This window comes from Buteo buteo, chromosome 7 (assembly GCF_964188355.1).
Source record: "Buteo buteo chromosome 7, bButBut1.hap1.1, whole genome shotgun sequence".
NCBI lineage: Eukaryota > Metazoa > Chordata > Aves > Accipitriformes > Accipitridae > Buteo > Buteo buteo.
This window is the reverse complement of record NC_134177.1, coordinates 42,035,424-42,055,503: the sequence shown is the minus strand read 5'-3', so window position 1 is coordinate 42,055,503 and position 20,080 is coordinate 42,035,424. Positions and strand designations below refer to the sequence as shown.

Genomic DNA, 20,080 nt, shown 5'->3' with positions numbered 1-20,080 from the left:
AGTGTTGTTTGTATATTGTGCTTGTATTCTCAAGCTGACCTTCTTGTTCCATAATGGGTTTGGATGCACTGCCAGGGTTAATAGACTGCATCGACAATGAATGGTCTACTGTGGAGTTTCTCAGTGTTGGCTAGCAAAGTAAACAGAGTTGTCTGATTCGTCAGGTGTTTAGGACTAGATGCTGTGAAATGTTGTCCTGATCTGGACTCAAATACGGCTATTCTGAAAGGGGAGAGACATGCTAATTTCCTTCCCCACGCTTGGTTCCCTTCAGCTGTTGTCATCTGTATGTTAGCTGCAATGAAATTGGTTTTGCTAGGTCAAGGCTTTAATGACTTTACAGGGGAAGTTGTAGTGGCTCAAGCCTTTTCAGATGCTGTTTGTCTTCCATTGCATATTTGTCAAGGTTGATGTGCTTTGTTTGTGGCCTCCATGATAAGCCTGCCTATTCATGTCGTGCAGAAGCGAGAACAGAAGAAAGAGCTGGGGCAGGTAAATGGATTGGTGGACAAATCTGGGAAAAGGACCACCTCCCCCACCAGTGACGCAGACCTGTTGGACAGGTCTAGCAGCAGCATCAGGGCTAATGCGCATGCCAGGATCTTGGAAAGGAGAGCAAGCCGGCCTGGCACTCCCACATCCAATGCCAGCACCGAGACCCCCAACTCAGAGCAGAATGATGTCGATGAGGACATAATTGACGTGGATGATGACTCTGCCATTGCAGAAATGGACTGTGGGCAGCCCCAGCTGAAGCGACCCTTTGAGCTTCTTATTGCTGCTGCCATGGAAAGGAACCCAACGCAGTTCCAGTTGCCGAATGAACTGACCTGCACCACAGCACTTCCAGGTGAGCAATGGCTTGTCTAGTGTTGGTGAAGATGTGTGCAGTTGCATCTTGCTGCCATCTCGCCTCTTTTCCCTCTTGACTCCTTGGTAGCTGTGGCTCCAGTGATGCTCACTGGTGAAAGCAGAGGGTACAGAAGTACCCCTGGTCGTCCTCCAGCTGTCCAACAGCAGGTGGCCTTTCAGATGTGAGCCGTGGGGACACTGCTATTATAAACTACACCTCCATCAGCACTTGTGATAGATGCTTGCTGTTGTCACCTTAGCCTAGGTCATCAGTTTGAAGAAAAGAATTCCAATCGTCAAAATACTTGATTTTGATTTATGATATGATAATCTAGTAACGAAGTAATGACTTAATGTATAGGATGTAACTGAAATTATTAAGTGTAAAATATGCCTGTCTTTAAAGCCAACCTCTGTCACTTAAGGCTAGATTTAGTGGTTGATAAGGGTTCCTTAAGCAGCTCTCTTTGCCTTTTCTGTTTGCCTCTGCCTGAGATGATTATGTGTATCTACCAGAAAGCAAACTCTGCTATGTGGGTAACCCAAAGCCTTTTAAAATTTGCTTTCAGGTACTAGTAAGAGGAGGAGAAAGGAAGAAACCACAGGAAAGAACGTGAAGAAAGCACAACACGAGTTAGACCACAATGGTTTGGTTCCCTTGCCGGTGAAAGTCTGCTTCACATGCAACAGGTACTTGACTTCCAGGGAAGCTCTTCAGTGTAGCTGCACCCTTCACAGGAGCAAAGTTCTTGCTGAAAAAAGTAGATGACCTTTTTCCTTTCCCATTCTCCTTCATTGACTTGCTTACAATCCTCTAAACAAATGGGGGAATAATCATCTTTGCTAAATAATAGATGTTTAACCATGGCAAGTGTAGGTGTGGCTTCTGCAGCCTTGTGTAGCTGTAAAGGGTTTTAAAACGTAGCCTGAAGAGAGTGAGCCATCTTGTCCTCAGTATTTTTCTACTAAGAAAAATTCTAACGTGGTGGTGGTTTAGAAAATAGAGATATCTGTTTATGGTTCATGAAGGAAGTATGCGAGGAGGTGACCTTTAGGAAATAGAAATCTACCGAGAGAGATATAAGCCCAAGACAAATAGGAATATTGTGCTGAAATAGTAAATCTGAAAACCAGTAGAAAATACTGCTGGTTTTTATAACTGCATAAAAAAATTCACATATAAATCCCAATTCAAAATGTCAGTGAAAACGAAAAACTTTATTTCAGGAACCCAGTCAGAGTGAGTTTCTGGAGGTGGGCTGGAGATTCAGGTGGGCTTTTGTGGAGAACAGCTGATGACTTTGTTGTAGAGTGAAGACGTCTTTAAAGCCTGGGGAATCAGATGTAGGTAGCTTTCTGGAGTTTGAGACTTGTTCTGAGAACATCTTGTTGAAGTAAATGTCCCAGCTTCACACATGATTCATCAGAGGAAAATTGTAATAACCTAAATCTGAGATTCCCTTTTGATTTTTGAATTTTGCTCTAAATGAAGCCACTCGGAACTAACGCACAAGGTCAGCTTGAAAAGTTCCTTATGGGAGTCTGACAGGTGCTTACAGCTTTCCAGCAATGGCATCTCCTCCTGCCAGAGGACCTCTTCTGCACCAAGAAACCCTCATGTGCCTAGGCAAGTCCTTTTGCCTTGAGCGGGTCTTGCAGAAGGTCCATATAGATCAAGTTACAAATTGGAAGCCTAATTTTGGATGCAAGTAACATAGTGCAGGGGAATTGGTGGGGAAAGATAAGCTAAAGTGGTTAGCTGAGCTTGCCTGCATGTTCAGTATATATTCTGTATGGGAAATAAGATATGGTGCTTTCTTTGCAGGAGTTGCAGAGTGGCACCTCTAATTCAGTGTGATTATTGCCCACTCCTGTTCCACATGGATTGTCTGGAGCCACCGCTTACTGCCATGCCTCTGGGTAGATGGATGTGCCCAAATCACATAGAACATGTGGTGGTAAGCAGGACTATGATTGCAGTATGGTAACCGGATGCTGGAGTGGAACCTGGCAGGTCCATTAAAGGACAAAGTACAACAAATGTAAAACAGCTTCTGAGCTCTTATTGCTCCCTGTAACGCTTGTAAAGCTCCTGCTGCAAGCAACGCACTCTCCAAAGGAATATGCTGCTGCTATCTGCAATAAAATATAAAGATGGGGGAACTCCTTCCTGTAACTGAAGCTGACAGCTCAAATTGTGGCTTACTGACAGCTTGTCTAGTTTTCGGACTGGACTCCTTAAGATCTAGATGAGCTTCCAGAACTGTGATACAAAGCAGCACAGTGCTACAAATAGGGGAAGTAATTCTTTGCATGCTTAACCCAAAAAACTTTCATTCCAAGAGGGAGTTTTCATTTGTGGAAAAGCAGTGTACTTGAGACTAAATACTCAGGAAACAGGGGGCTGAAACAAAGGGCTTGTGCCCAGACAAACTGCTTCTGAGAGCATTGATGCTGCTTAGTAGGCCTCTAAATGCTTTTGTATTCATCTCCAGCAATGTGCCCTTTAACAGAAGTGGTTAGTGCTGCAGGAAACGAATAGTCTAAAGCTGAGCTGATGCTGTACTGCCAGTGCTACGAGGCGTTATGAAAGTCTTAGGGTACATTAGAGTGACCCGCAGATCCCTAACTCCTGTGGCATTATCTGATCACCCAGCTGAACCAGAAGAACTTGACCCTGAGTAATCGGTGCCGAGTATTTGACCGGTTCCAGGACACCATATCTCAGCATGTTGTCAAAGTGGATTTCTTAAACCGAATCCATAAGAAACATCCTCCGAATCGCAGAGTTCTTCAATCAGTAAAGAGAAAAGGTTTGAAGGTATGTGTAAACAAGTAGGTGTTGGTGAAACTCCCTGTATATGTATTCTGGTTTGGAAGGGAAACCAGCATGTCCCATAGGGATAGCCTTTTGGGGCAGGAGGAAGAGGGTGGGGTCTGAATGAATGTGTTGGTGAGAGGTCTGGAAGTCAGCAGTTACTTTTCATTACATGTAGGATTTAAGAAGCTTTTTTCCTGCCAACCATAAGGCTCAGCTATTACAAGTAAGCCTTTAAATCTGGCACAAGCATAGAAAGTACAACACAAAACCTCTTGAAGGTGGCCCTGCATTCAGAGTTGGGGCTGCTGCATGTTCTGTGTTAAAACCCAAAGAGTATTTGCTGCTGGAATGACTGAAAAATGCCATACAGGTTTCCCTTCTTACTTGGCCTTTTTTGCATGACTTCTTTCATGCTGTAGCCACCACATTGTGCTGAAGTCATGCCTGACCTAAGGGAATAAAACCTATTAATTTCAGCCTAGCTGCATCAATTTAAAGCACTCGGTCCTTGAAACTTCTAATGTATTGTCTGCAGGGTTCCTTTGGGTCAGAAAGCAGCAAACACGGAGCGTAGTGCTGGTTAGGCGCTTTGTTTAACTAGTCATTCTTGAGTAATTGTTCTCATATGTGATCTTCTTTCTCTACAATGTAGGTTCCTGATGCTATAAAGTCCCAATATCGGCTTCCACCCCCGTTACTTGCGCCTGCAGCAATTAGAGATGGCGAGCTGATCTGTAACGGGATCCCTGAGGAACCCTTGCAGAAGCACCTTTTGAACACTGAGCACTTAGCCAGCCAGACAGAACAACAGGAGGTAAATGAAGTCAAATGCTTGGACTCTATGTCTGTAGTTGCTTTGGTACAAAAATCTCTTCCATTTCAGTCATGATCAGAGCAGTTGTCTAGGAAACCAGTCTCAAAATCATGTCTGAAGGTGATAGCTTGTCTTGTCTCTGACACCCTTGCCCATTAAAACTTCATTCTGGCTTTCCAGGTGAAATGTAAAACTCCTCATTTGATACTTCAGGGAAGTGGTGAAATAGGCTTCTGGCCTTAAGAGTGGAATGGAGGGCTTTCTGTCTAGATGTCATTTTTATTTCCTGGCAGAGGGGAAATACTTTCCACTTTGATTATGTAACGCTGCTCTCTGACACGTTTATTTGTATGGTAATGTCACATTTCTGGGCTGCTTTTTATTGCTGATAGAATTGGACTTTTAAATCAAGGTCAAACGAATGTTTAAATCTTGTATGAAACTTCTTGCCAGATTGCATAATGCAAAGGCATGTTGCTTTGCAATCAGTGGTGTAGTCAAGTCCTTCTGTTAGTCAGGCGGGGTTCTTCTATGTGGCAGGTGCACATTCACCATGGAGCTTAAAACTTCAAATAAATCTTTTGGTCTTCCTCTACCTTGTGTAAAAGGAAAGGTGCTCTTCACCCCAGCTTTGGCAGGTGACTCCCTATAGCGTGAGGTAGATCAGCATTTCTTTCCAGCATGCTACACAGTAAGTTGGAGGACTGTGTTTGGATAGAAGCCCATAGTAGTGAAAAATGTGTTTGTAACTAGCTGAAGAGTTGCAACGCTTAACAGGTGAAGAGAGGGAAGAGTCTGGGGGTGAGGAAGTGCATCTTCTGCCTTCTCCCTCCTTTAATCTCAGCTCCTCTCTGTACTATCCCCAGCACGGAGATAAACAGCATGTAATTCCGGTTGTGCTTTTGTACCTCTGGACAAAATTTTCTCGATCTAGATGAGCATCAGAGCAGGTGCTGTAGCTTCAGGCTGCATCAGAGCAGTCGGCAGCACAGTGAGGCAGCTGAATTTCTTTGAGCTGGGTGAACGATGGAGTAACTGTTGAGGTTTGGAGCACTGTCTGTAGAGCTAACCTGGACTTTTTTCTTCCTCCCAGTGGCTCTGTAGTGTTGTTGCGCTCCAGTGCAGCATATTGAAACATTTATCTGCTAAGCAGATGACTTTGCTTTGGGACTCTGAACAAACAGAGAAGGCTGATATTAAGCCTGTTATTGTGGCAGACGGCTCACTCGCCAACCCTTACCAGGCAGCTGACAAGGCACCCACACCTTCCCTCTATTCCATGTCATCCTGCACCTCAGGGATTACCACCCAGAATTCCTTGAGCTCCTCGCAATCCCAGCAGACTTTGTCACAGGAAGATGTCAACTGCAGCTCTTGTATAGATAAATCCAAGAAGGTGTCTTCTTGCGGGACTTCGAATGGGCCGACAGCCTCTGACATTAAAGTAAATGGTCCTCATTTCTATGGCGTTTCATCTGAATCTTCAGCACAGTTGACTGACTCCCAGAGGCTAATCGGATCTGGTAACACAATACCTGTTTTGTCTCATCGGCAAACGTGGCCTCGGCCCCTCACGCCCCCAGCGACTTGCGGACTTCTGAATCACACCATTGGAACCATTGTCAAAACAGAGAACGTAGCAGGACCCGTTTCTTGTGCACAAAGGGGTTCTGTGCCGGTCACAAGTATGCCTACGTCCATATCGAGCTCCTGTGCCAGCCTGGAGACCACCAGCACTTTGCAAAAGAAGAATGTGCAGACACAGATAGGACCGCCGCTGACGGCAGACCTGCGATCTATGGGCTCCCCTCTGACTGCCACGAGGGCTCTCACCCCTCCGCAGGCTGCTGGAGATGGGATCTCTGCTGTTGGGTCCACAAACAGATTCTGTTCACCAGCACCACCTTCAGGTACGTGCCAAACAGCTGATTTTGGCCCCTGGGGCTAAGAGAGTGTTCAGGCTAAATGTTATTCTGAACCTCAAGGGTTTAGTAGTATGCCCTCATCTAACTGGGAACCGGGCTCTCTGTGGAGAGCTGCGAGAAGTTTCTCAAGTCTCCTCTGTCTTAGGTCCCTCCATGAGAGCCACAGGATGTATTTTTGCTGGCTGCGTATACCTGAGAGGGGAACTCTGTCCTGAGAAGCAGGATAATAGATCAGTTTAATTCTGGAAAGCAACAGTGGTTTTAAATCAGTTGGCTGCTGTCTTGCTGTTTCAACAACTGGCCGCTCCAGTGCTGCTTTAAAACTACCGATTTGTTTTAAAGCACTAGTTTGACTGCAAGGTAGTCCTTCTCACAAGACCAGCTGTCTGGCATCTGATCCTATGATCTCTGTACATGGTAACAGTTCTGGCGGTGGTTGTGTCCCCTAGTACAGATGTGTTTGAAGTCTTCAGCTGCACAGCCTTGATGTTAGAGAAATGCGGACTTGGGAACCTGTAGTCTGTTTAGTATCTACTGGTCTGTTAATACAGGGTAGTTATGGACTTGGATATACCATCTCTGTCCTGAGTTGTACCCAAAAAACTTGCTGTTAAAGTGTATATACCCATTCTTCAGTATAAAAATATCAAATCAAAGATGTTGATAGATGTTGAAGTCAGAGTAACTGCCCATAACTCAAATTCTGCTAGAATAAGGTTTCACTTAAAGCATTCTTCTTCTCTTCCCTTCCCCCACACCAGCTTAACACTCAAAGCTAGTAAACCCTTTGTGCAGGTTGGGTTGAAGCAGTTGCTGAAAAGCACATGATGAGCTGTCTGTCACTTCTCTTGCAGTTCCTTGCTGCTCTGTGGCAGGCTTGTGTAGAGTGGCTCAGATCTGGTGATTGCAAGCAACAGAGGCAACATCTTTTTATTGTTCTTGTTAAAATTCCTTAATGAATAACTTCTGAGCTTTACCTCATGTTTGGAAGCAGTCCTCAGAGTACTTGGCCTCCTTGCTTATTGCTGAACAAACTTGGTTACTCCAAGGCTGCTAGTTTGACCATGCCCTGCTTAGAAATGCAAGGCTGGGAGAAGTTTTGGTAGCGGAAATGAGACCATACTATAGAAAACTTCTTGCTTGTGGTTTGAAGAGCACTACAAACTCTACGTAATTTTGCAGTTACTTAAGATGTTAAATAATTGCTTTTGGTGCAAAGCTTGCATTCTACAAAATGCATATTAAAGCATCATTTTGGTGCAGTGTCTCTTGGGAAAGGTGTAAATATTTAGATGTTCCATCTAACATGATACTTGTATATTTTTATAACAAATCTTAAATTACAGTGTGCAAATTCTCTTGCCAAGTACAAAAATACACATCATTCATGTCCTTTTTATTGCCATAAATTTCAGGCATATAGTAGTAGTTCTACTTTTAAGCAAACCAACTCAACAAGATCTGGTATCAACAATGCATTAACGGGATTTTGTTTCCTGGCATTTGCCATTGCCTCTTTCAGCTTGCATGGTCACTGCCAAAGCAGTAGGATTTTATTTTGTAAATAATAAAATCTGCTTATGACTGTCAAATTCTTACTGGGCAGTGAAGTACACCCCAGACTTTATAATCGTGCAGAAATAAAAATGTGGCAATTGTACTTTTTATGCATGTTCAGAACTAGGCAAGCTACTTCGCAAATGTCTCTAGGTTTAGCAAGCTCTTCAAGCTCCTGGGGACTTGGTGCTCATCTTTCCAGTCTGTGTAGGACATGGCTTACAGCCAGTCATTGTTGCTGCTTCGAACAGGGAGTAGGAGCTTAAATGTATAGGTCCAGAATTCCTCTGACAACTGGAGGTGAGAGGCAGAAGCCGGCAGTTGGCTCTGTGTTGAAGGCACACGCTAGTCCTTCTGTGAGGAGAAGAAAGCTAATGGCCTCTAGTTCAGGCCTTTTTCGAAGCATGACTGTGAGCAAAATTAATCATTCTGAGCAACTTGGAAGCAAAGTGCAGCCTGAGGGCTGGGTGCATGTCTCACGAACGTCACAGTGACATATCTTCTCTGCACCATCTTTCTCTGTAGATGGTAAGGTCAGTCCCAGCACCTTATCCATAGGAAGCGCTTTAACTCTACCCTCATCACTCACTTCAAACTCTGCAGCTATGTTGGACCTCACCAGTTCCCTGAAAGCATTTATGGACGGCGGTGAGTATTTAGTTCATTATCAGTCTCTACTAGCTCTGTGTGTTTTGCTTCCCTAAAGCATTCTGCCTCTGCTTAAGGAAAAGTTCCAGAGATAAAGAAGGGTTGCAGTCAGGTGAGGGCAGGGCTGGGTATACATTACCTTAAATATGTCACATGCTTCCCTACTTGTAATGTTGCCAAGGCAGCAAGGCCAATGAAGTGTTTCTGCCTGAAGCTTTTCTGGGGAACGATCATGGGCTGCTTTCCAGGTGGAATTCACATGCACAAACCTGCAGCCCTGCCATGTTGTGGTGCTAGCTGCAATCCAGAGCTGCTCCCGACGGGCATAAAGTCCAGCAACAATAGATCTTGTAGTAGAGCAGTCACCTGAGTGGTGATGCTCTAATGGATTAGTTAATTTTCTGATTTATTTCTGCTTCTGTCAGTCTTCTCTTAGACAGGCCCATTTTTTATTTTCCTTTTGTTGCGCTTGGCAAGAAATGCCAGACCTTAGTGGAGTGACTTCAGGAGGAGGAGATTGCTGAACAGCAGTCATCAGTAGCATAGCAAGGCTGTCGCCAGAGATGACTTCTACATCTGAAGAACAGCCTTTCTGGTGTTGCCTGTGTGACCCTCTTTTCTTGGTGAAGCCCGACTGCTCAGCCTGCCCAGGCTACTACCTCTCTGCTATTGGGGAAAGGCTGTTACAGCTCTGCTGCTTCTGCTTGCCCTTTTAAATGTCGTTGATGTGGAGAAAGCTCTTGGAAGAAGAGGTTAGCCAGCCTGCTTGCTGCCAGAAAGCAGACCTCTGTAGGGCTTTACAAATACAAACACTTAAAAGCTATCAGCAACAGATCTGCTTTAAAGCTCGTTAATAATATTGTCTGAATTGCCCTGCTTGGTTTAATTGACCCTGCTACGAAAGCGCGTGACTCAGGAATGAGCCTGTAGCAGCTTCAAAGGTGGTTACAGCTTTCCTCTGTAATGTAGGGTTAGACTTTCTAACTAGATAATGGAGCTTCACAAGAAGGACCCAACCTGCTACCCAAAGGGGCGTGATGTCTGCCTCTGCAGACCTGTTGATTCTGAGCCAAACCAGAAGATTTTCAACTTTAATCAGTCCTTGTTCCCCTAAACTTCTGCTTGCTGCCTCAGTTGTAGCTCTCTGGCCATCACTGGCCCTCTCCTTGCATGCTGCTCATGGGAGATGATATGAAGTCATAGATCACCTATATGTAAGATTCTCGATACTGCGAAATTTGTCAAGTCTTTGCTGTTGAAGCAAATGGCAAGTTTGAAAGTGGGACAGTTAAATCCACTGCAGCTCAGATTGCACCCTTTCCATGAATAACTTACTAATTGCTTTTTGTTTATTAACAGAGATTGAGATAAATATGCTGGATGAGCAGGTGATCAAGTTTCTGGCCTTGCAGAGAATACATCAGCTCTTTCCTTCCAAAGCTCAGTCTCTAGCGAGCAGTGTCAGTTCCCATCAGCAATCTCCTGTGGGAAACCACATTGAAGGTAAGAGCAGCCCTAGAATAGTTGGTTTGTGTTGAGCCGTAGCTTTTTGGCACTCCCTTGCCTGTTCTTTGAAGGAGATCTCCCTCCTCTTCTGGTATCTGTCTGATGCTGCCTTTCACGTTTCTTTCCTCTCATCCCCCCCACTCTGGATACCCAATGGCCAGAAACTCCTTCAGGTCCCTCTATTTAATTATTTGCAAATTATGGCAATGAAAACACCTTCAGTAACTTCTGATTTTCTGCTGGAAATCTTTAGTGAATTTGTGTGTTATTCATCTTGGAATTAGCAAGAGATGGGAAGGTTCAGCTGCTTTTGTTTTTTCCCCTCCCCTTTGAGATGGGCAAGAGAATTATGTGAATTCCTGCTCTCTCTTTCTGGAGAAGTTGCTTGTAACACAAGCAAATGAATAGGAGGAACTGGGGCACAGAATATATGTGTGATGTTGTCATTGCCTGTTGAGAATAATGTCACTGTCAAGCTGAAACACTAAATGCAACTAATGCAAATAATGAAAAACAACTTGCACTTCTGTTGGAAATCTCCAGATTCCTGAGTTCAGCATGGGCCTTGTTTATGGTCACTGGTATTGGCATGCTAACACCTAAAGCTTCAGGGGGAGCATAGCTTCATGTTCCTCCGCATGCAACCAGGCCATTTAATCTGCTTTCAAGCACTAGCTGGACAGCCTTGTTGTGGGAGCAGTTGTCTGCTCCTCCTTCACTAAGCCTGGGGGTAAATATCTAAGATAAGATCTTTGGAAGTCTGCTAGCTGTCAGGAACCTTCTTCTGAGACTCCATGCTTGCCTGCTTGCTTGCTGCTGTAGCATCACAGCATTCTCTAAATGCTTTGTCAGTCTTCTTTTGAACACTGCTGTAGGACACAGCACCAGGCTGTGACATGAGCTGCATTCCTGTGCTGCTCGTAACAGATGAGTTCTGGAAATTCTTCAGCAGTCTGCCTTTCAAAAGGCAGATTGATGCTGTTTTAACCCATCACCCTTTTTGGGCAGGAATGATGCATCCAGCTGACTGTTTAGCATTGCTGATGAAATATTAGATCCAAAGCCTTTAGTGAGCCCCGTTGAGCGAGCAGAGCCAAACAGCTGAAAGGACTTGTGCCGGGCAGCTGGGCAGAGGTGGGAACCTGCACGTTTCAGCTGCGTTGAGTGCTGCACGTCCAGTGATGCCACTCAGTGTGGCCAGTGTTCTTGATGTAGGTGACTCTGCAAACAGTCTCTCGTAATCCTCATGTTCTGTTCTTTGATTTCACACTCCTGCTGTAAAACTGTCATGCAGATGTGGTACCAGGAGGGGCCTAAACTCTGCATTTAAGCAGCTTATTTTCAAAAGACAGCTGCAGAAATCCTAGCTAGGCCTGTGTGGTCCAGAGTTTGATACCTGTTCCACAGGAGATGGTTTTCTGTCCAGTTAATGTGGGCACATGAGAATGTGTGATTTGGACTTGGCTGCTGGGGAGCTTCTCTGGAGGCTCAGCCCTGGCGTAGTCGTTGCCCAGTGTGCCGTAGGGACCGACCTGAGGGTAAAGGAGTCCACTTGGTAAATCATCCTGTCCTGGGAGCTGGGTTGGTCCCTGGACAAGCCCTGTTCCACTGGTTTGGTTTTCCTGCAGCTTCACTAGAAGTGAAATTGCAGTTGTTAAGTTGGTAACGTTCACCAGCACCAATTTTTTTTAAGTGGCGCTTTGACAGCAAGACTCAGCTCTTTGATTACCCAAAGTGGAAGAGATTAAGAAAGAAGCTGGTGGTAGGAGGCTTGTGTTTTCCTCAGTGTGGCTCCATTGTGCACACTTAGTATTAAAACTCCCCCAATTGCATGGCTTGTGTGGGTTACTGGAGAGAGCAATTTTCTCTGATGACTGGCAAAAAGATGTTTAATGCACAAACATTCCTAGAGGGTTGGGAATTGGAGTTGAGGCCAAAGCTGACTGCACCCTCCCTAGGATCTGTGCTTTCTGGAGGGTAGCGCTGTGGGCACTGGGGTCAAGCAGCCTTCGTAGCTGATAACATTGTTCAAGTAATTTCTTTTTATCTTGCAGCGCAAAGAAAGGAAGTACAAGCCCGGGCGGTGTTCTATCCTCTCATGGGCTTAGGGGGTGCAGTCAATATGTGCTATCGAACCCTCTACATTGGGACAGGTGAGTAGCTTTTTCTGCCCTGACCTTTCAGAATCAGGGTGGTTCTCCCTGGCCCTCCCTAAGTGTTTGCCAAGTGGGTATCTAAGAAAACAGACACATTGTGGCTGCTTGTACTGGGATTCTTTGCTACCAAGAAATGTGGAAATTCCCGGTCAGCTTGAATCTTTGTGGGGTTGCACCTTTGTAACCTGGCTGGTATCAAAATTAGCGGAATGGCTGTCCTGTAGATTTAATGCCTTACTGAGGGAGAGAAGAGTTACAGTTTGCTTGCAGGTTTCATTTCTTTCTGCCAGATTCTTCTGATGCTCCAGATAGACCCAGTAACTGTGAAATGCTCTTCAACCTTCATAGAGCTGCTAGCTTTCCCTGCCCCCACTGAAACTTTGTTCAGTGGCTTATCGCAGCATTATTCATGCAGTCCTGGGAGCTTGAACAAAGGCAGTTGCTCCCCTGTTGTTTTGCTAATTGAAGTTTAATTCTGTCTGTTGTTCTCTGCTGCCTGACAGTTTTTTCTGAAATGAACTGAGCCTGTTTTGTCCTCCCCATTGACAGGAGCTGATATGGATGTGTGCCTTACAAGCTATGGTCACTGTAACTATGTGTCTGGCAAACATGCCTGCATATTCTATGATGAGGTGAGTGCCCGAGTGTTTTGGGGTTGGGGGGGGGGGGGTTTGGTTTGGGTTTTTGTTGTTTTGTGTCTTTTTTTTTTTTTTTTTTTTATTATTTGGCATGCATGGCAGTGGGAGCTGGAGATGCAGGCAGCAGGTTGTCTTTGTGTGGTGCTCCTTTGTGGACTACAAAGTAAGAGCCAGGGCTGTGAATGGTTTCACTCCAGTGAAGGCTGCGTCAGCGTTTTCTGTCAAACCCTTTTCTGAAGCACAGAGCTCTGCCAGCATGATTTCTCTGAGCTAACTGCTTGTGGACAAAGACTGACCACAAGTAAGCACTGTCACTGCTGGTGTCTGGGGAAAGAAAAAGTCGTAGAAATGGTTCGATACTTTTTGATCCAGCTGCGTTGTTAATAAAAGCTAAACTTTACATGTCGACATCGAACCTCAGCTGGAACAAAACAGGGAACTGCTCTGAGTCTCTTGCTTTCAGGTGTGATGGTGGCGCAAAGCGTTCGTGCCATCTGCAGCACTCTGTATAAATTATTTATGTAGCTAAAATTTCAGTTAAGCTCTCAGCATAAACACAGGTCTACAGTTGCTCCTTAACTACAGTCCAGAGATTAGTTTGTTCTTGAAGTAAATAGACTGGCAGGTCTGCCCATAAAAGCACTGCTGGGGATATCTCTTAGCGTGGAAACAGTCTTTGAAGCAAGATAGTCTTTTATATCACCATTTGCCAACCAGCTATTGAGCAGGATCCAGGATTAACCCAGAGCCAGCTTTAGCCATTCCTCCAGTGCACTACAAGCTACAGAACACACTCAGTAATGGGACCCAGACCTTAAATCTGTGTTGAAGCATCTCCTTGCAGTGGTCAATGCTAAATCAGGCTCGAGGCACTGAACTTCTTCCATACTCCAGCAGGCGTCCTAGGGCTGTGGTCACTCTAGAGGGAGAATTCCCCCTCCTTAGCTCTGTCTGCTGTTTCTGCTTCTGGCCATGGGCAGCTGAGGCTTGGCCTTAGTCTCTGCAGTCTAGCAGGCTACTTGAAAACTTACTCCCCTGTGCATGGGGAATTTTTGTAACTTGATTAATGCTCTGTAGTCCCTGGGGGACAAGGTCTTCAGCCCTCAGATGATTCCCATGAGCTAACCTGAAATCTCCTTCACTCTGTCAACATCCTCTGCAAAGCTCAGTTGAGTGCGACGCTGCTTGTGTAATGCTTTGTGTCACGGTAATGTCTCTTGGCATTTCAGCGTCTGCAAAAGGCCTGTAAATCCCAGACTGTCTCTTACCTTGTGGCTGCTGCAGCGCGCTGGCATCCCTCTTGCCATCTTGTGTCTGCTTTCCAAAGCACACCTCTTCCCTGCTAGGCGCAGGTCTTGGGCCAAGTTTGCATCTAGTGTGCCTGCTAAAATGGTGTGCTCACTTTGTGAGAATCAGCTTGAATCCCTGTTTCCAAAAGATCTGTCAGTCCAAGTGCAGTAGGTAAAACCCGCTTCTTTTCAAAGCTGCTTTGGCCCTCCTTTCTTGCCGGGAAGCAGCTCTTACTGGGGAAAGCCAGCTCTTCTGTGAGCATGAGCCATGCGCGAGGGTCAGGTTGGTGGTCTCTGAAGCTGGAGCATATTTAACTGCTCTTATTTAACCATCGACAGTGGAGTGCTCCAAAGAGATACACGGGCAGAAGCCCTTCTGATATGATGTCTTGATTCCCTCCTCTTCCCTTTTTTTTCAGAATACGAAACATTACGAGCTGTTGAACTACAGTGAGCATGGGACGACCGTGGACAACGTTCTGTATTCGTGTGACTTCTCGGAGAAGATGACTCCCACTCCTCCCAGCAGTATTGTTGCCAAAGTGCAGAGTGTGATAAGTGAGTGTTGAGACAGCACCAGCCCCACGTAACACCACAGGGAGCTATTAGAGGGGGACAGGAGCGGGTGCAAATCGATTCCTTGTTGGTGCACCCCTTGCAAAAAGGGGAGGCTCTCCACTGGCCTCAGCCTGGGTTACACAAGACCTTCCTCTGCAGGCCTAGGGAGTGCCTCAGCCTGCAGAGTGCTCTGCTGTTAACCCCTAGTAACTCCTGCCTGTGGTGCTGGAGTTAACCAAGCTCCAGGTCCCTGCCTGATGTCAGCTCTGGCTGATGAACTCCAGTTCAGAGCTGGACTGAGGAGTTTTCCCATGCACGTCCTCCCCTCCCACACTGCGAGTAAGCTGTCTGGGCTGTGCTACAGGCATCCCATCCCTGCATGGCTTACTCCTGCTCTCCACCTGATTGGTTTCCTCTTTTTTTTTTTTTGTTTTGTTTGTTTGTTTGGCTGCCAATCCTGTTTCCCTTCTGTCAGGTGCTCACTGCAGACAACTGAAATGCCTCGTGGCTGGAGGATCTTACCCCCGAGGCACCTCAGCAGTAGCCCCTGTTGATGAAAACAAGCTGCTGCTGGCCTGCCCAAATCTTACATGTGTTTTTAATTTTCCAGAACGACATAAAAGCAGAAAACAAGAAGAGGAGCTGCATGAAGAAGCTGCTGTGATGAATTCGCAGGCACAAGGGCAGCATCGGAAACCCTGTAACTGCAAAGCCAGCAGCTCCAGCTTAATAGGGGGCAGTGGGGCTGGCTGGGAGGGGACAGCCCTGCTCCACCACGGCAGTTACATCAAGCTGGGCTGCCTGCAGTTTGTTTTCAGCATTACCGAATTTGCGACCAAACAGCCCAAGGGGGACACTGCCTTAGTACAAGACATGGACTTGGAGGAGAAGCTTTCTCTGAAACCCCACCAGGTGCCCGTGCTGCGGTCCAACTCAGTTCCCTAGGAATTTTAGGAAGAGAGCTTTGGAGTAAAGAAAACACCCTCAGACTCTTGCAATGCAAAAATGTACAAACCGAGGTGGGATTTTCTGTGTCGGCCCAGAGACTGTTCACACGCCGTTTGCATGAAATGAAGAACGTTTAACTTTTTTTAATTTTTCTTTTTTGCTCAAGTTTTAGGGGCATTTGCACATATATTTGTACTATACATTTCATTTTAAAAGGAAAACTGCAGTGAGAGCAGGACGCGTCAGAGCGAGGGGCGACCGCTGTCTGACTCGAGGACTCTCTCTGACAGATAGTTCCCATGCAGTTGTAAAATAATCAGAAACTTGTTCTATTTTGTGCCAGTGACAATAGTTTTATATTAAAAGAGAAATACAGTTTTCATACAGCAAATCTATACAATATCATTGTTTTATTTAATGTAAAGAAGCGCTCTTCTTCCCACAGTTATTTTTCCCATCCCTCCCTGCTATGGTTGCACTACAAGTAGCTACTGTGTATTATGGGCAGTGAGAAATGAGTTCTTTTCCTGGTGTCCATCCTATTTTTATTTCAAATAAGGAAAAGTGTTGGATTCTGTGTAAATACATCAGTGATGGCATTTTTCAATGTTTTAAAGCTGTGTACAGTGCTACATGTGGTATGACGTTCCTCAAATTGTCTATTGTAGCAGATCGTTTGTCGTAACCTGTCTGTCTCTTTTGTTTATATGCCACCTCCCCGCAGCAGAACAGCTAGTTCCACTGTACATAGTAATTGTAACGTTTTAGACTTTACAGAAACTTTCCTGTATTCTGTATATAAAAAAAAAATACTTCACATTCTGTTTTCTGACTGTCTGTCTTAACTCTTGTCACCACAACCTGGACCTTCCCCAGAGTGTCTGACTGCAGAAGAGGAGCCCCAGCTGCGGGAAGGGGCTGTGCCTGGGCGGAAGCAGCCTGCTGTGTCCTGCGTGGGGATGTGGGATGATGCTGGTGGTCCAGGATGGGGATGGGAAGGTCATAGAACGGTTTGGGTCGGAAGGGACCTTTGCAGGTCATCTGCAGCGAGCAGGGACATCTTCAACTTGATCAGGTCCACCCTGACCTTGAGTATTTCCAGGGATGGAGCACCTACCACCTCTCTGGGCAAGAGAGGTGGGGTCTGGCTCTAGGGGTGACAGCGTGCACCCCTCGTCCTCTCCCTTAGGGCATTGTGCTGTGCAGCAGCCGCCTCTCGCTGCTCAAGGTTTGCAGCAGAGGAGGCAGCTTGAGGTTCGCAGGCAGGCGGCCTCGTCCTCTCCCCATCTCACCTCCCTCTTGCTCCTACCCGGGGCCGCATGAATCCATCTCATCCCGCAGAAAAAGGCCGGGTGTTTTTTGGGTTTTTTTTGGCAAACCCGGGTGCTGCGCTCTATCTCGATAACCCCACGCTTCCCTTGCGAAAGAACCCGCCTCGGCCCCTGCCCTCCGTCCTTCCTCCCGCCCCGGGGGAGGCGGAGGCCGGTTGCCGGGGCGGGGCGGGGGACACCGAGGCGACGGCGGCGGTGGTCGTAGTACCCGGTAAAACGGCGGCGGGATGGGGTGGGCGCTGCTGGGTGCCGGGTTGCTGCTGGCCCTCTACACGCTGCTCCGCCACGGGCTGCGCCGCTCCCCGCCGCTCCGCGACCGCCCCGAGCTCCGCGGCCGCACCGCCATCGTCACCGGTGAGCGCCGGGAACGAACGGCCCCGGGAAGGAAGGAAGGAAGGGAGGAAGGGCCCGGCTCCGCGCTCACCGTTACGCGCTCTGTTCCCTCTCCGCAGGGGGAAGCAGCGGCATCGGGGCGGCCACGGCGCTGGAGCTGGCCCGCTGCGGGGCCCGCGTCGTCCTGGCCACCCGCAACGCCCCGCGGGGGGAGGCTGCCGCCCGCCGCATCCGCACGGTGAGGGTAGCGGCACCGGCACATACACACACACCCCCCCTCTCCTCCCGGGACAGCCCCGGGGGACGTCCCCGGGTACCCTCGGGGGGAAACCTTGGGTGACTCCGGGCGCTCCCGTGGGACATCCCTGGGTGTCGTATGGGCAGCCCCAGGACAGCCCCGTGGGCACCCCGAGGAGACCCCCATGGCACACCCCGGGGACAACCCCCAGGAGACCCCTGTGGGCACCCTCAGGGGACCCCCAGGACACCCCTGGGCAGACCATGGGACATCCATGGACATCACATGGGCACCCTCAGGGGACACCCTTGGGCACCCCCAGAAGACCCGCATGTCACACCCCCATGAGATGTCCCTGGGCATCACACGGGGACCCCCAGGACACCCCCGGGAGACCCACGTGGCACACCTCAGGGACACCCCCATGAGACGTCCCTGGGCATCACACGGGGACCCCCAGGGGACCCCCAGCAGACCCACATGGCACACCCCAGGGACACCCCCAGGCACCCCGGGACACCAGCAACCTGTACCACAGGGGCTGCATGGACACCCCCAGCCCCAGCACAGGGCACCCCCCCATCACCACCACCCCCAGCCCACTGCAGCTCCCTCCCCCTCACCCTGGGCCAGATCCAGTCCCCAGAGCATCCCCTCTACCCTTGGCCGGACCCAGCACCCCCACACCCCAAGGCAGGGTGCCCCCCACCCCAGGCCATCCCGGCCCTGTCCCAGCCTGCACCCTGCCCGCAGGAGACAGGGAACGCGGAGGTGGTCTTCATGCAGCTGGACCTGGCCAGCCTGCGCTCAGTGCGAGCCTTCGCCACCGCCTTCCTGCGCCAAGAACCCCACCTGCACCTCCTCATCAACAATGCCGGTGAGCACCGGGACCCCCGTCCCCCTTCCCCTGCACCCCCGGATCACCCACCGTGGGTTGCCATCGCCTCCTTTGCAGGGGTGAGCGCCGGGGGCACGACGGAGGATGGTTTCAGCCTCCCCTTCCAGGTGAACCACCTTGGCCATTTCCTACTCACCCAGCTGCTGCTGGAGCGGCTGCAGAGCTGCGCGCCCAGCCGCGTGGTCATCGTCGCCTCCCGCGCCCACTGCGCCGGCCGCCTGCGCCCCAACACCCTGGGCCAGCCGCCCTCCGGACTGTTTTCGGCTTTCCAGGACTACTGCGACAGCAAGCTGGCCAACGTGCTGCACGCCCGCGAGCTGGCCACGCGCTTGCAGGGCACCCAGGTGACGTGCTACGCCGTGCACCCAGGTAGGGACCCAGCTCTGCAACCCGGAGCTGGGGACGGTGGGACGGGGGTGGGCTCAGCGTCAGCATTTGCGTGGGGTGTTCTTTGCACAGGGTGTCCCTTTGTGCAGGGTGGGCTCTGCGTGGTGCAGGCTTTGCACAGGGCTGCCTTTGCACTGTGTGCTTTTTGCACGGTGCAGCCTTTGCACAGAGAATTCCTGCACATGGAGCATCCCCTCACGCAGAGCATCCTCTGCATGGCGTCTCCCTTTGCACGGAGCACGGCGCAACCTTTGCACGGCGTCCCTTTGCGCGATGCCCTTTTCACGAGCGCGCCCTTTGCGCGAAACATCCCTTTGCGTGGGGTGTCCCTTTGCAGGAGCATCCCTTCGCACAGCATCCCTGTGCACGTTGTGTCCCTTTCCACGAAGCGTCCCTTTGCGCAGCGCACCCTTGCACAGAGCATACTTTTTTTGCGTGGAGCACCGTGCACCACTGAGCCACGCGCCACCATTGTGAGGCCAGATGGGGAAGGCCGCGGCAGAGCTGCCCGTGCAAAGGCCACCCTGGCGCGGCCGCTTACGTTTCTCGCAGCAGAACCGGCTCCCGCGTGGGCCCTTCCCCGCCAGGAGCCGGGATGCGCCAGGGCCGCTTCCCTTCGCCCCAGGGTTCGTCAACACGGAGCTCTTCCGCCACACGCCGCTCTGGCTGAAGCCGCTCTTCCTGCCGCTGGCCTGGCTCTTCTTCCTCGACGCGGCCGAAGGCGCCCAGACCTCCCTCCACTGCGCCACGCAGGAGGGCCTCGAGCGTTTCAGCGGACGCTACTTCGCCGACTGCCGTCTGCAGGAACCGTGGCCGCCGGCCCGCGATGACCGGCTGGCCCGGGCGCTCTGGGAGGCCAGCGAGAGACTGGTGGGACTGGGGGAGGCCGGGGAGAACCCCTCGCCGGCCCCTGCTGCTGTCGGACAATAAAAGTGACGGTGGCGAAAAGGGAGGGAGCCCCGGGTTGGGTGTGAAATGGAGCCTGAGGAGGAGGCAGAGGACGGTCCACGGTGGGGGGGGGTGTGTGGTAACCTGAGTGGGGGGCAGCCGCCATGTTTGTGGGGCTCTGGCGACGCCGCCGCCCCGCCTTCCACACGCACGCACGCGGCGCCCAACATGGCGGCGGCGCGGGATGCTCGGCGCCGCCCTGGAGGTGAGGCGAGGCGCGGCGCAAGCACTGA

General features: G+C 49.4%; 2 protein-coding genes across 13 annotated transcripts in view; both read left to right on the top strand.

Moving 5' to 3' along the window:
- Nucleotides 1–16,529, top strand: part of PHF12 (PHD finger protein 12) — a 33,307-nt gene extending 16,778 nt beyond the window's left edge. For 4 of the 8 annotated variants that reach the window (XM_075032726.1, XM_075032732.1, XM_075032731.1 and 1 more), the window contains 12 exons: nucleotides 463–850; nucleotides 1,422–1,542; nucleotides 2,678–2,810; nucleotides 3,509–3,673; nucleotides 4,326–4,487; nucleotides 5,581–6,397; nucleotides 8,495–8,617; nucleotides 9,977–10,120; nucleotides 12,178–12,276; nucleotides 12,829–12,911; nucleotides 14,626–14,764; nucleotides 15,375–16,529. In XM_075032726.1, coding sequence (XP_074888827.1) covers nucleotides 463–850; nucleotides 1,422–1,542; nucleotides 2,678–2,810; nucleotides 3,509–3,673; nucleotides 4,326–4,487; nucleotides 5,581–6,397; nucleotides 8,495–8,617; nucleotides 9,977–10,120; nucleotides 12,178–12,276; nucleotides 12,829–12,911; nucleotides 14,626–14,764; nucleotides 15,375–15,709 — 2,709 coding nt within the window. In that variant the 3' untranslated portion in view covers nucleotides 15,710–16,529. Of the gene's footprint in view, nucleotides 1–440; nucleotides 851–1,421; nucleotides 1,543–2,677; nucleotides 2,811–3,508; nucleotides 3,674–4,325; nucleotides 4,488–5,580; nucleotides 6,398–8,494; nucleotides 8,618–9,976; nucleotides 10,121–11,131; nucleotides 11,335–12,177; nucleotides 12,277–12,828; nucleotides 12,912–14,625; nucleotides 14,765–15,374 lie in introns of those variants that run through there. The other 4 variants (XM_075032727.1, XM_075032733.1, XM_075032728.1 and 1 more) reach the window with 4 other exon arrangements.
- A 539-nt stretch (nucleotides 16,530–17,068) lies between these two features.
- DHRS13 (dehydrogenase/reductase 13) lies at nucleotides 17,069–19,965 on the top strand. Of its 5 annotated transcripts, none has more exons than XM_075032744.1 (6): nucleotides 17,069–17,397; nucleotides 17,496–17,614; nucleotides 18,368–18,491; nucleotides 18,570–18,619; nucleotides 18,785–18,881; nucleotides 19,452–19,855. In XM_075032744.1, the coding sequence occupies exons 1-6, from the start codon at nucleotides 17,271–17,273 to the stop codon at nucleotides 19,727–19,729; spliced, it is 795 nt and encodes a 264-aa protein (XP_074888845.1). In that variant the 5' UTR covers nucleotides 17,069–17,270; the 3' UTR covers nucleotides 19,730–19,855. The 5 variants fall into 5 exon arrangements, with proteins under 5 accessions (XP_074888845.1, XP_074888844.1, XP_074888843.1 ...); XM_075032743.1 differs by having other exon boundaries at nucleotides 17,080–17,397; nucleotides 19,525–19,965; XM_075032742.1 differs by having other exon boundaries at nucleotides 17,081–17,397; nucleotides 18,570–18,881; nucleotides 19,455–19,855.
- Nucleotides 19,966–20,080: the final 115 nt, after the last annotated feature.

What these genes read in the sequence shown, in the direction of transcription:
- DHRS13 (XM_075032740.1), top strand. Translation starts at nt 17,271, where the DNA reads ATGGGGTGGGCGCTGCTGGGTGCCGGGTTGCTGCTGGCCCTCTACACG. An exon ending in CCGCCCGCCGCATCCGCACG is followed by an intron (nt 17,615 to 18,367) that starts GTGAGGGTAGCG and finishes CCCTGCCCGCAG; the next exon opens with GAGACAGGGAACGCGGAGGT. An exon ending in CCTCCTCATCAACAATGCCG is followed by an intron (nt 18,492 to 18,569) that starts GTGAGCACCGGG and finishes CCTCCTTTGCAG; the next exon opens with GGGTGAGCGCCGGGGGCACG.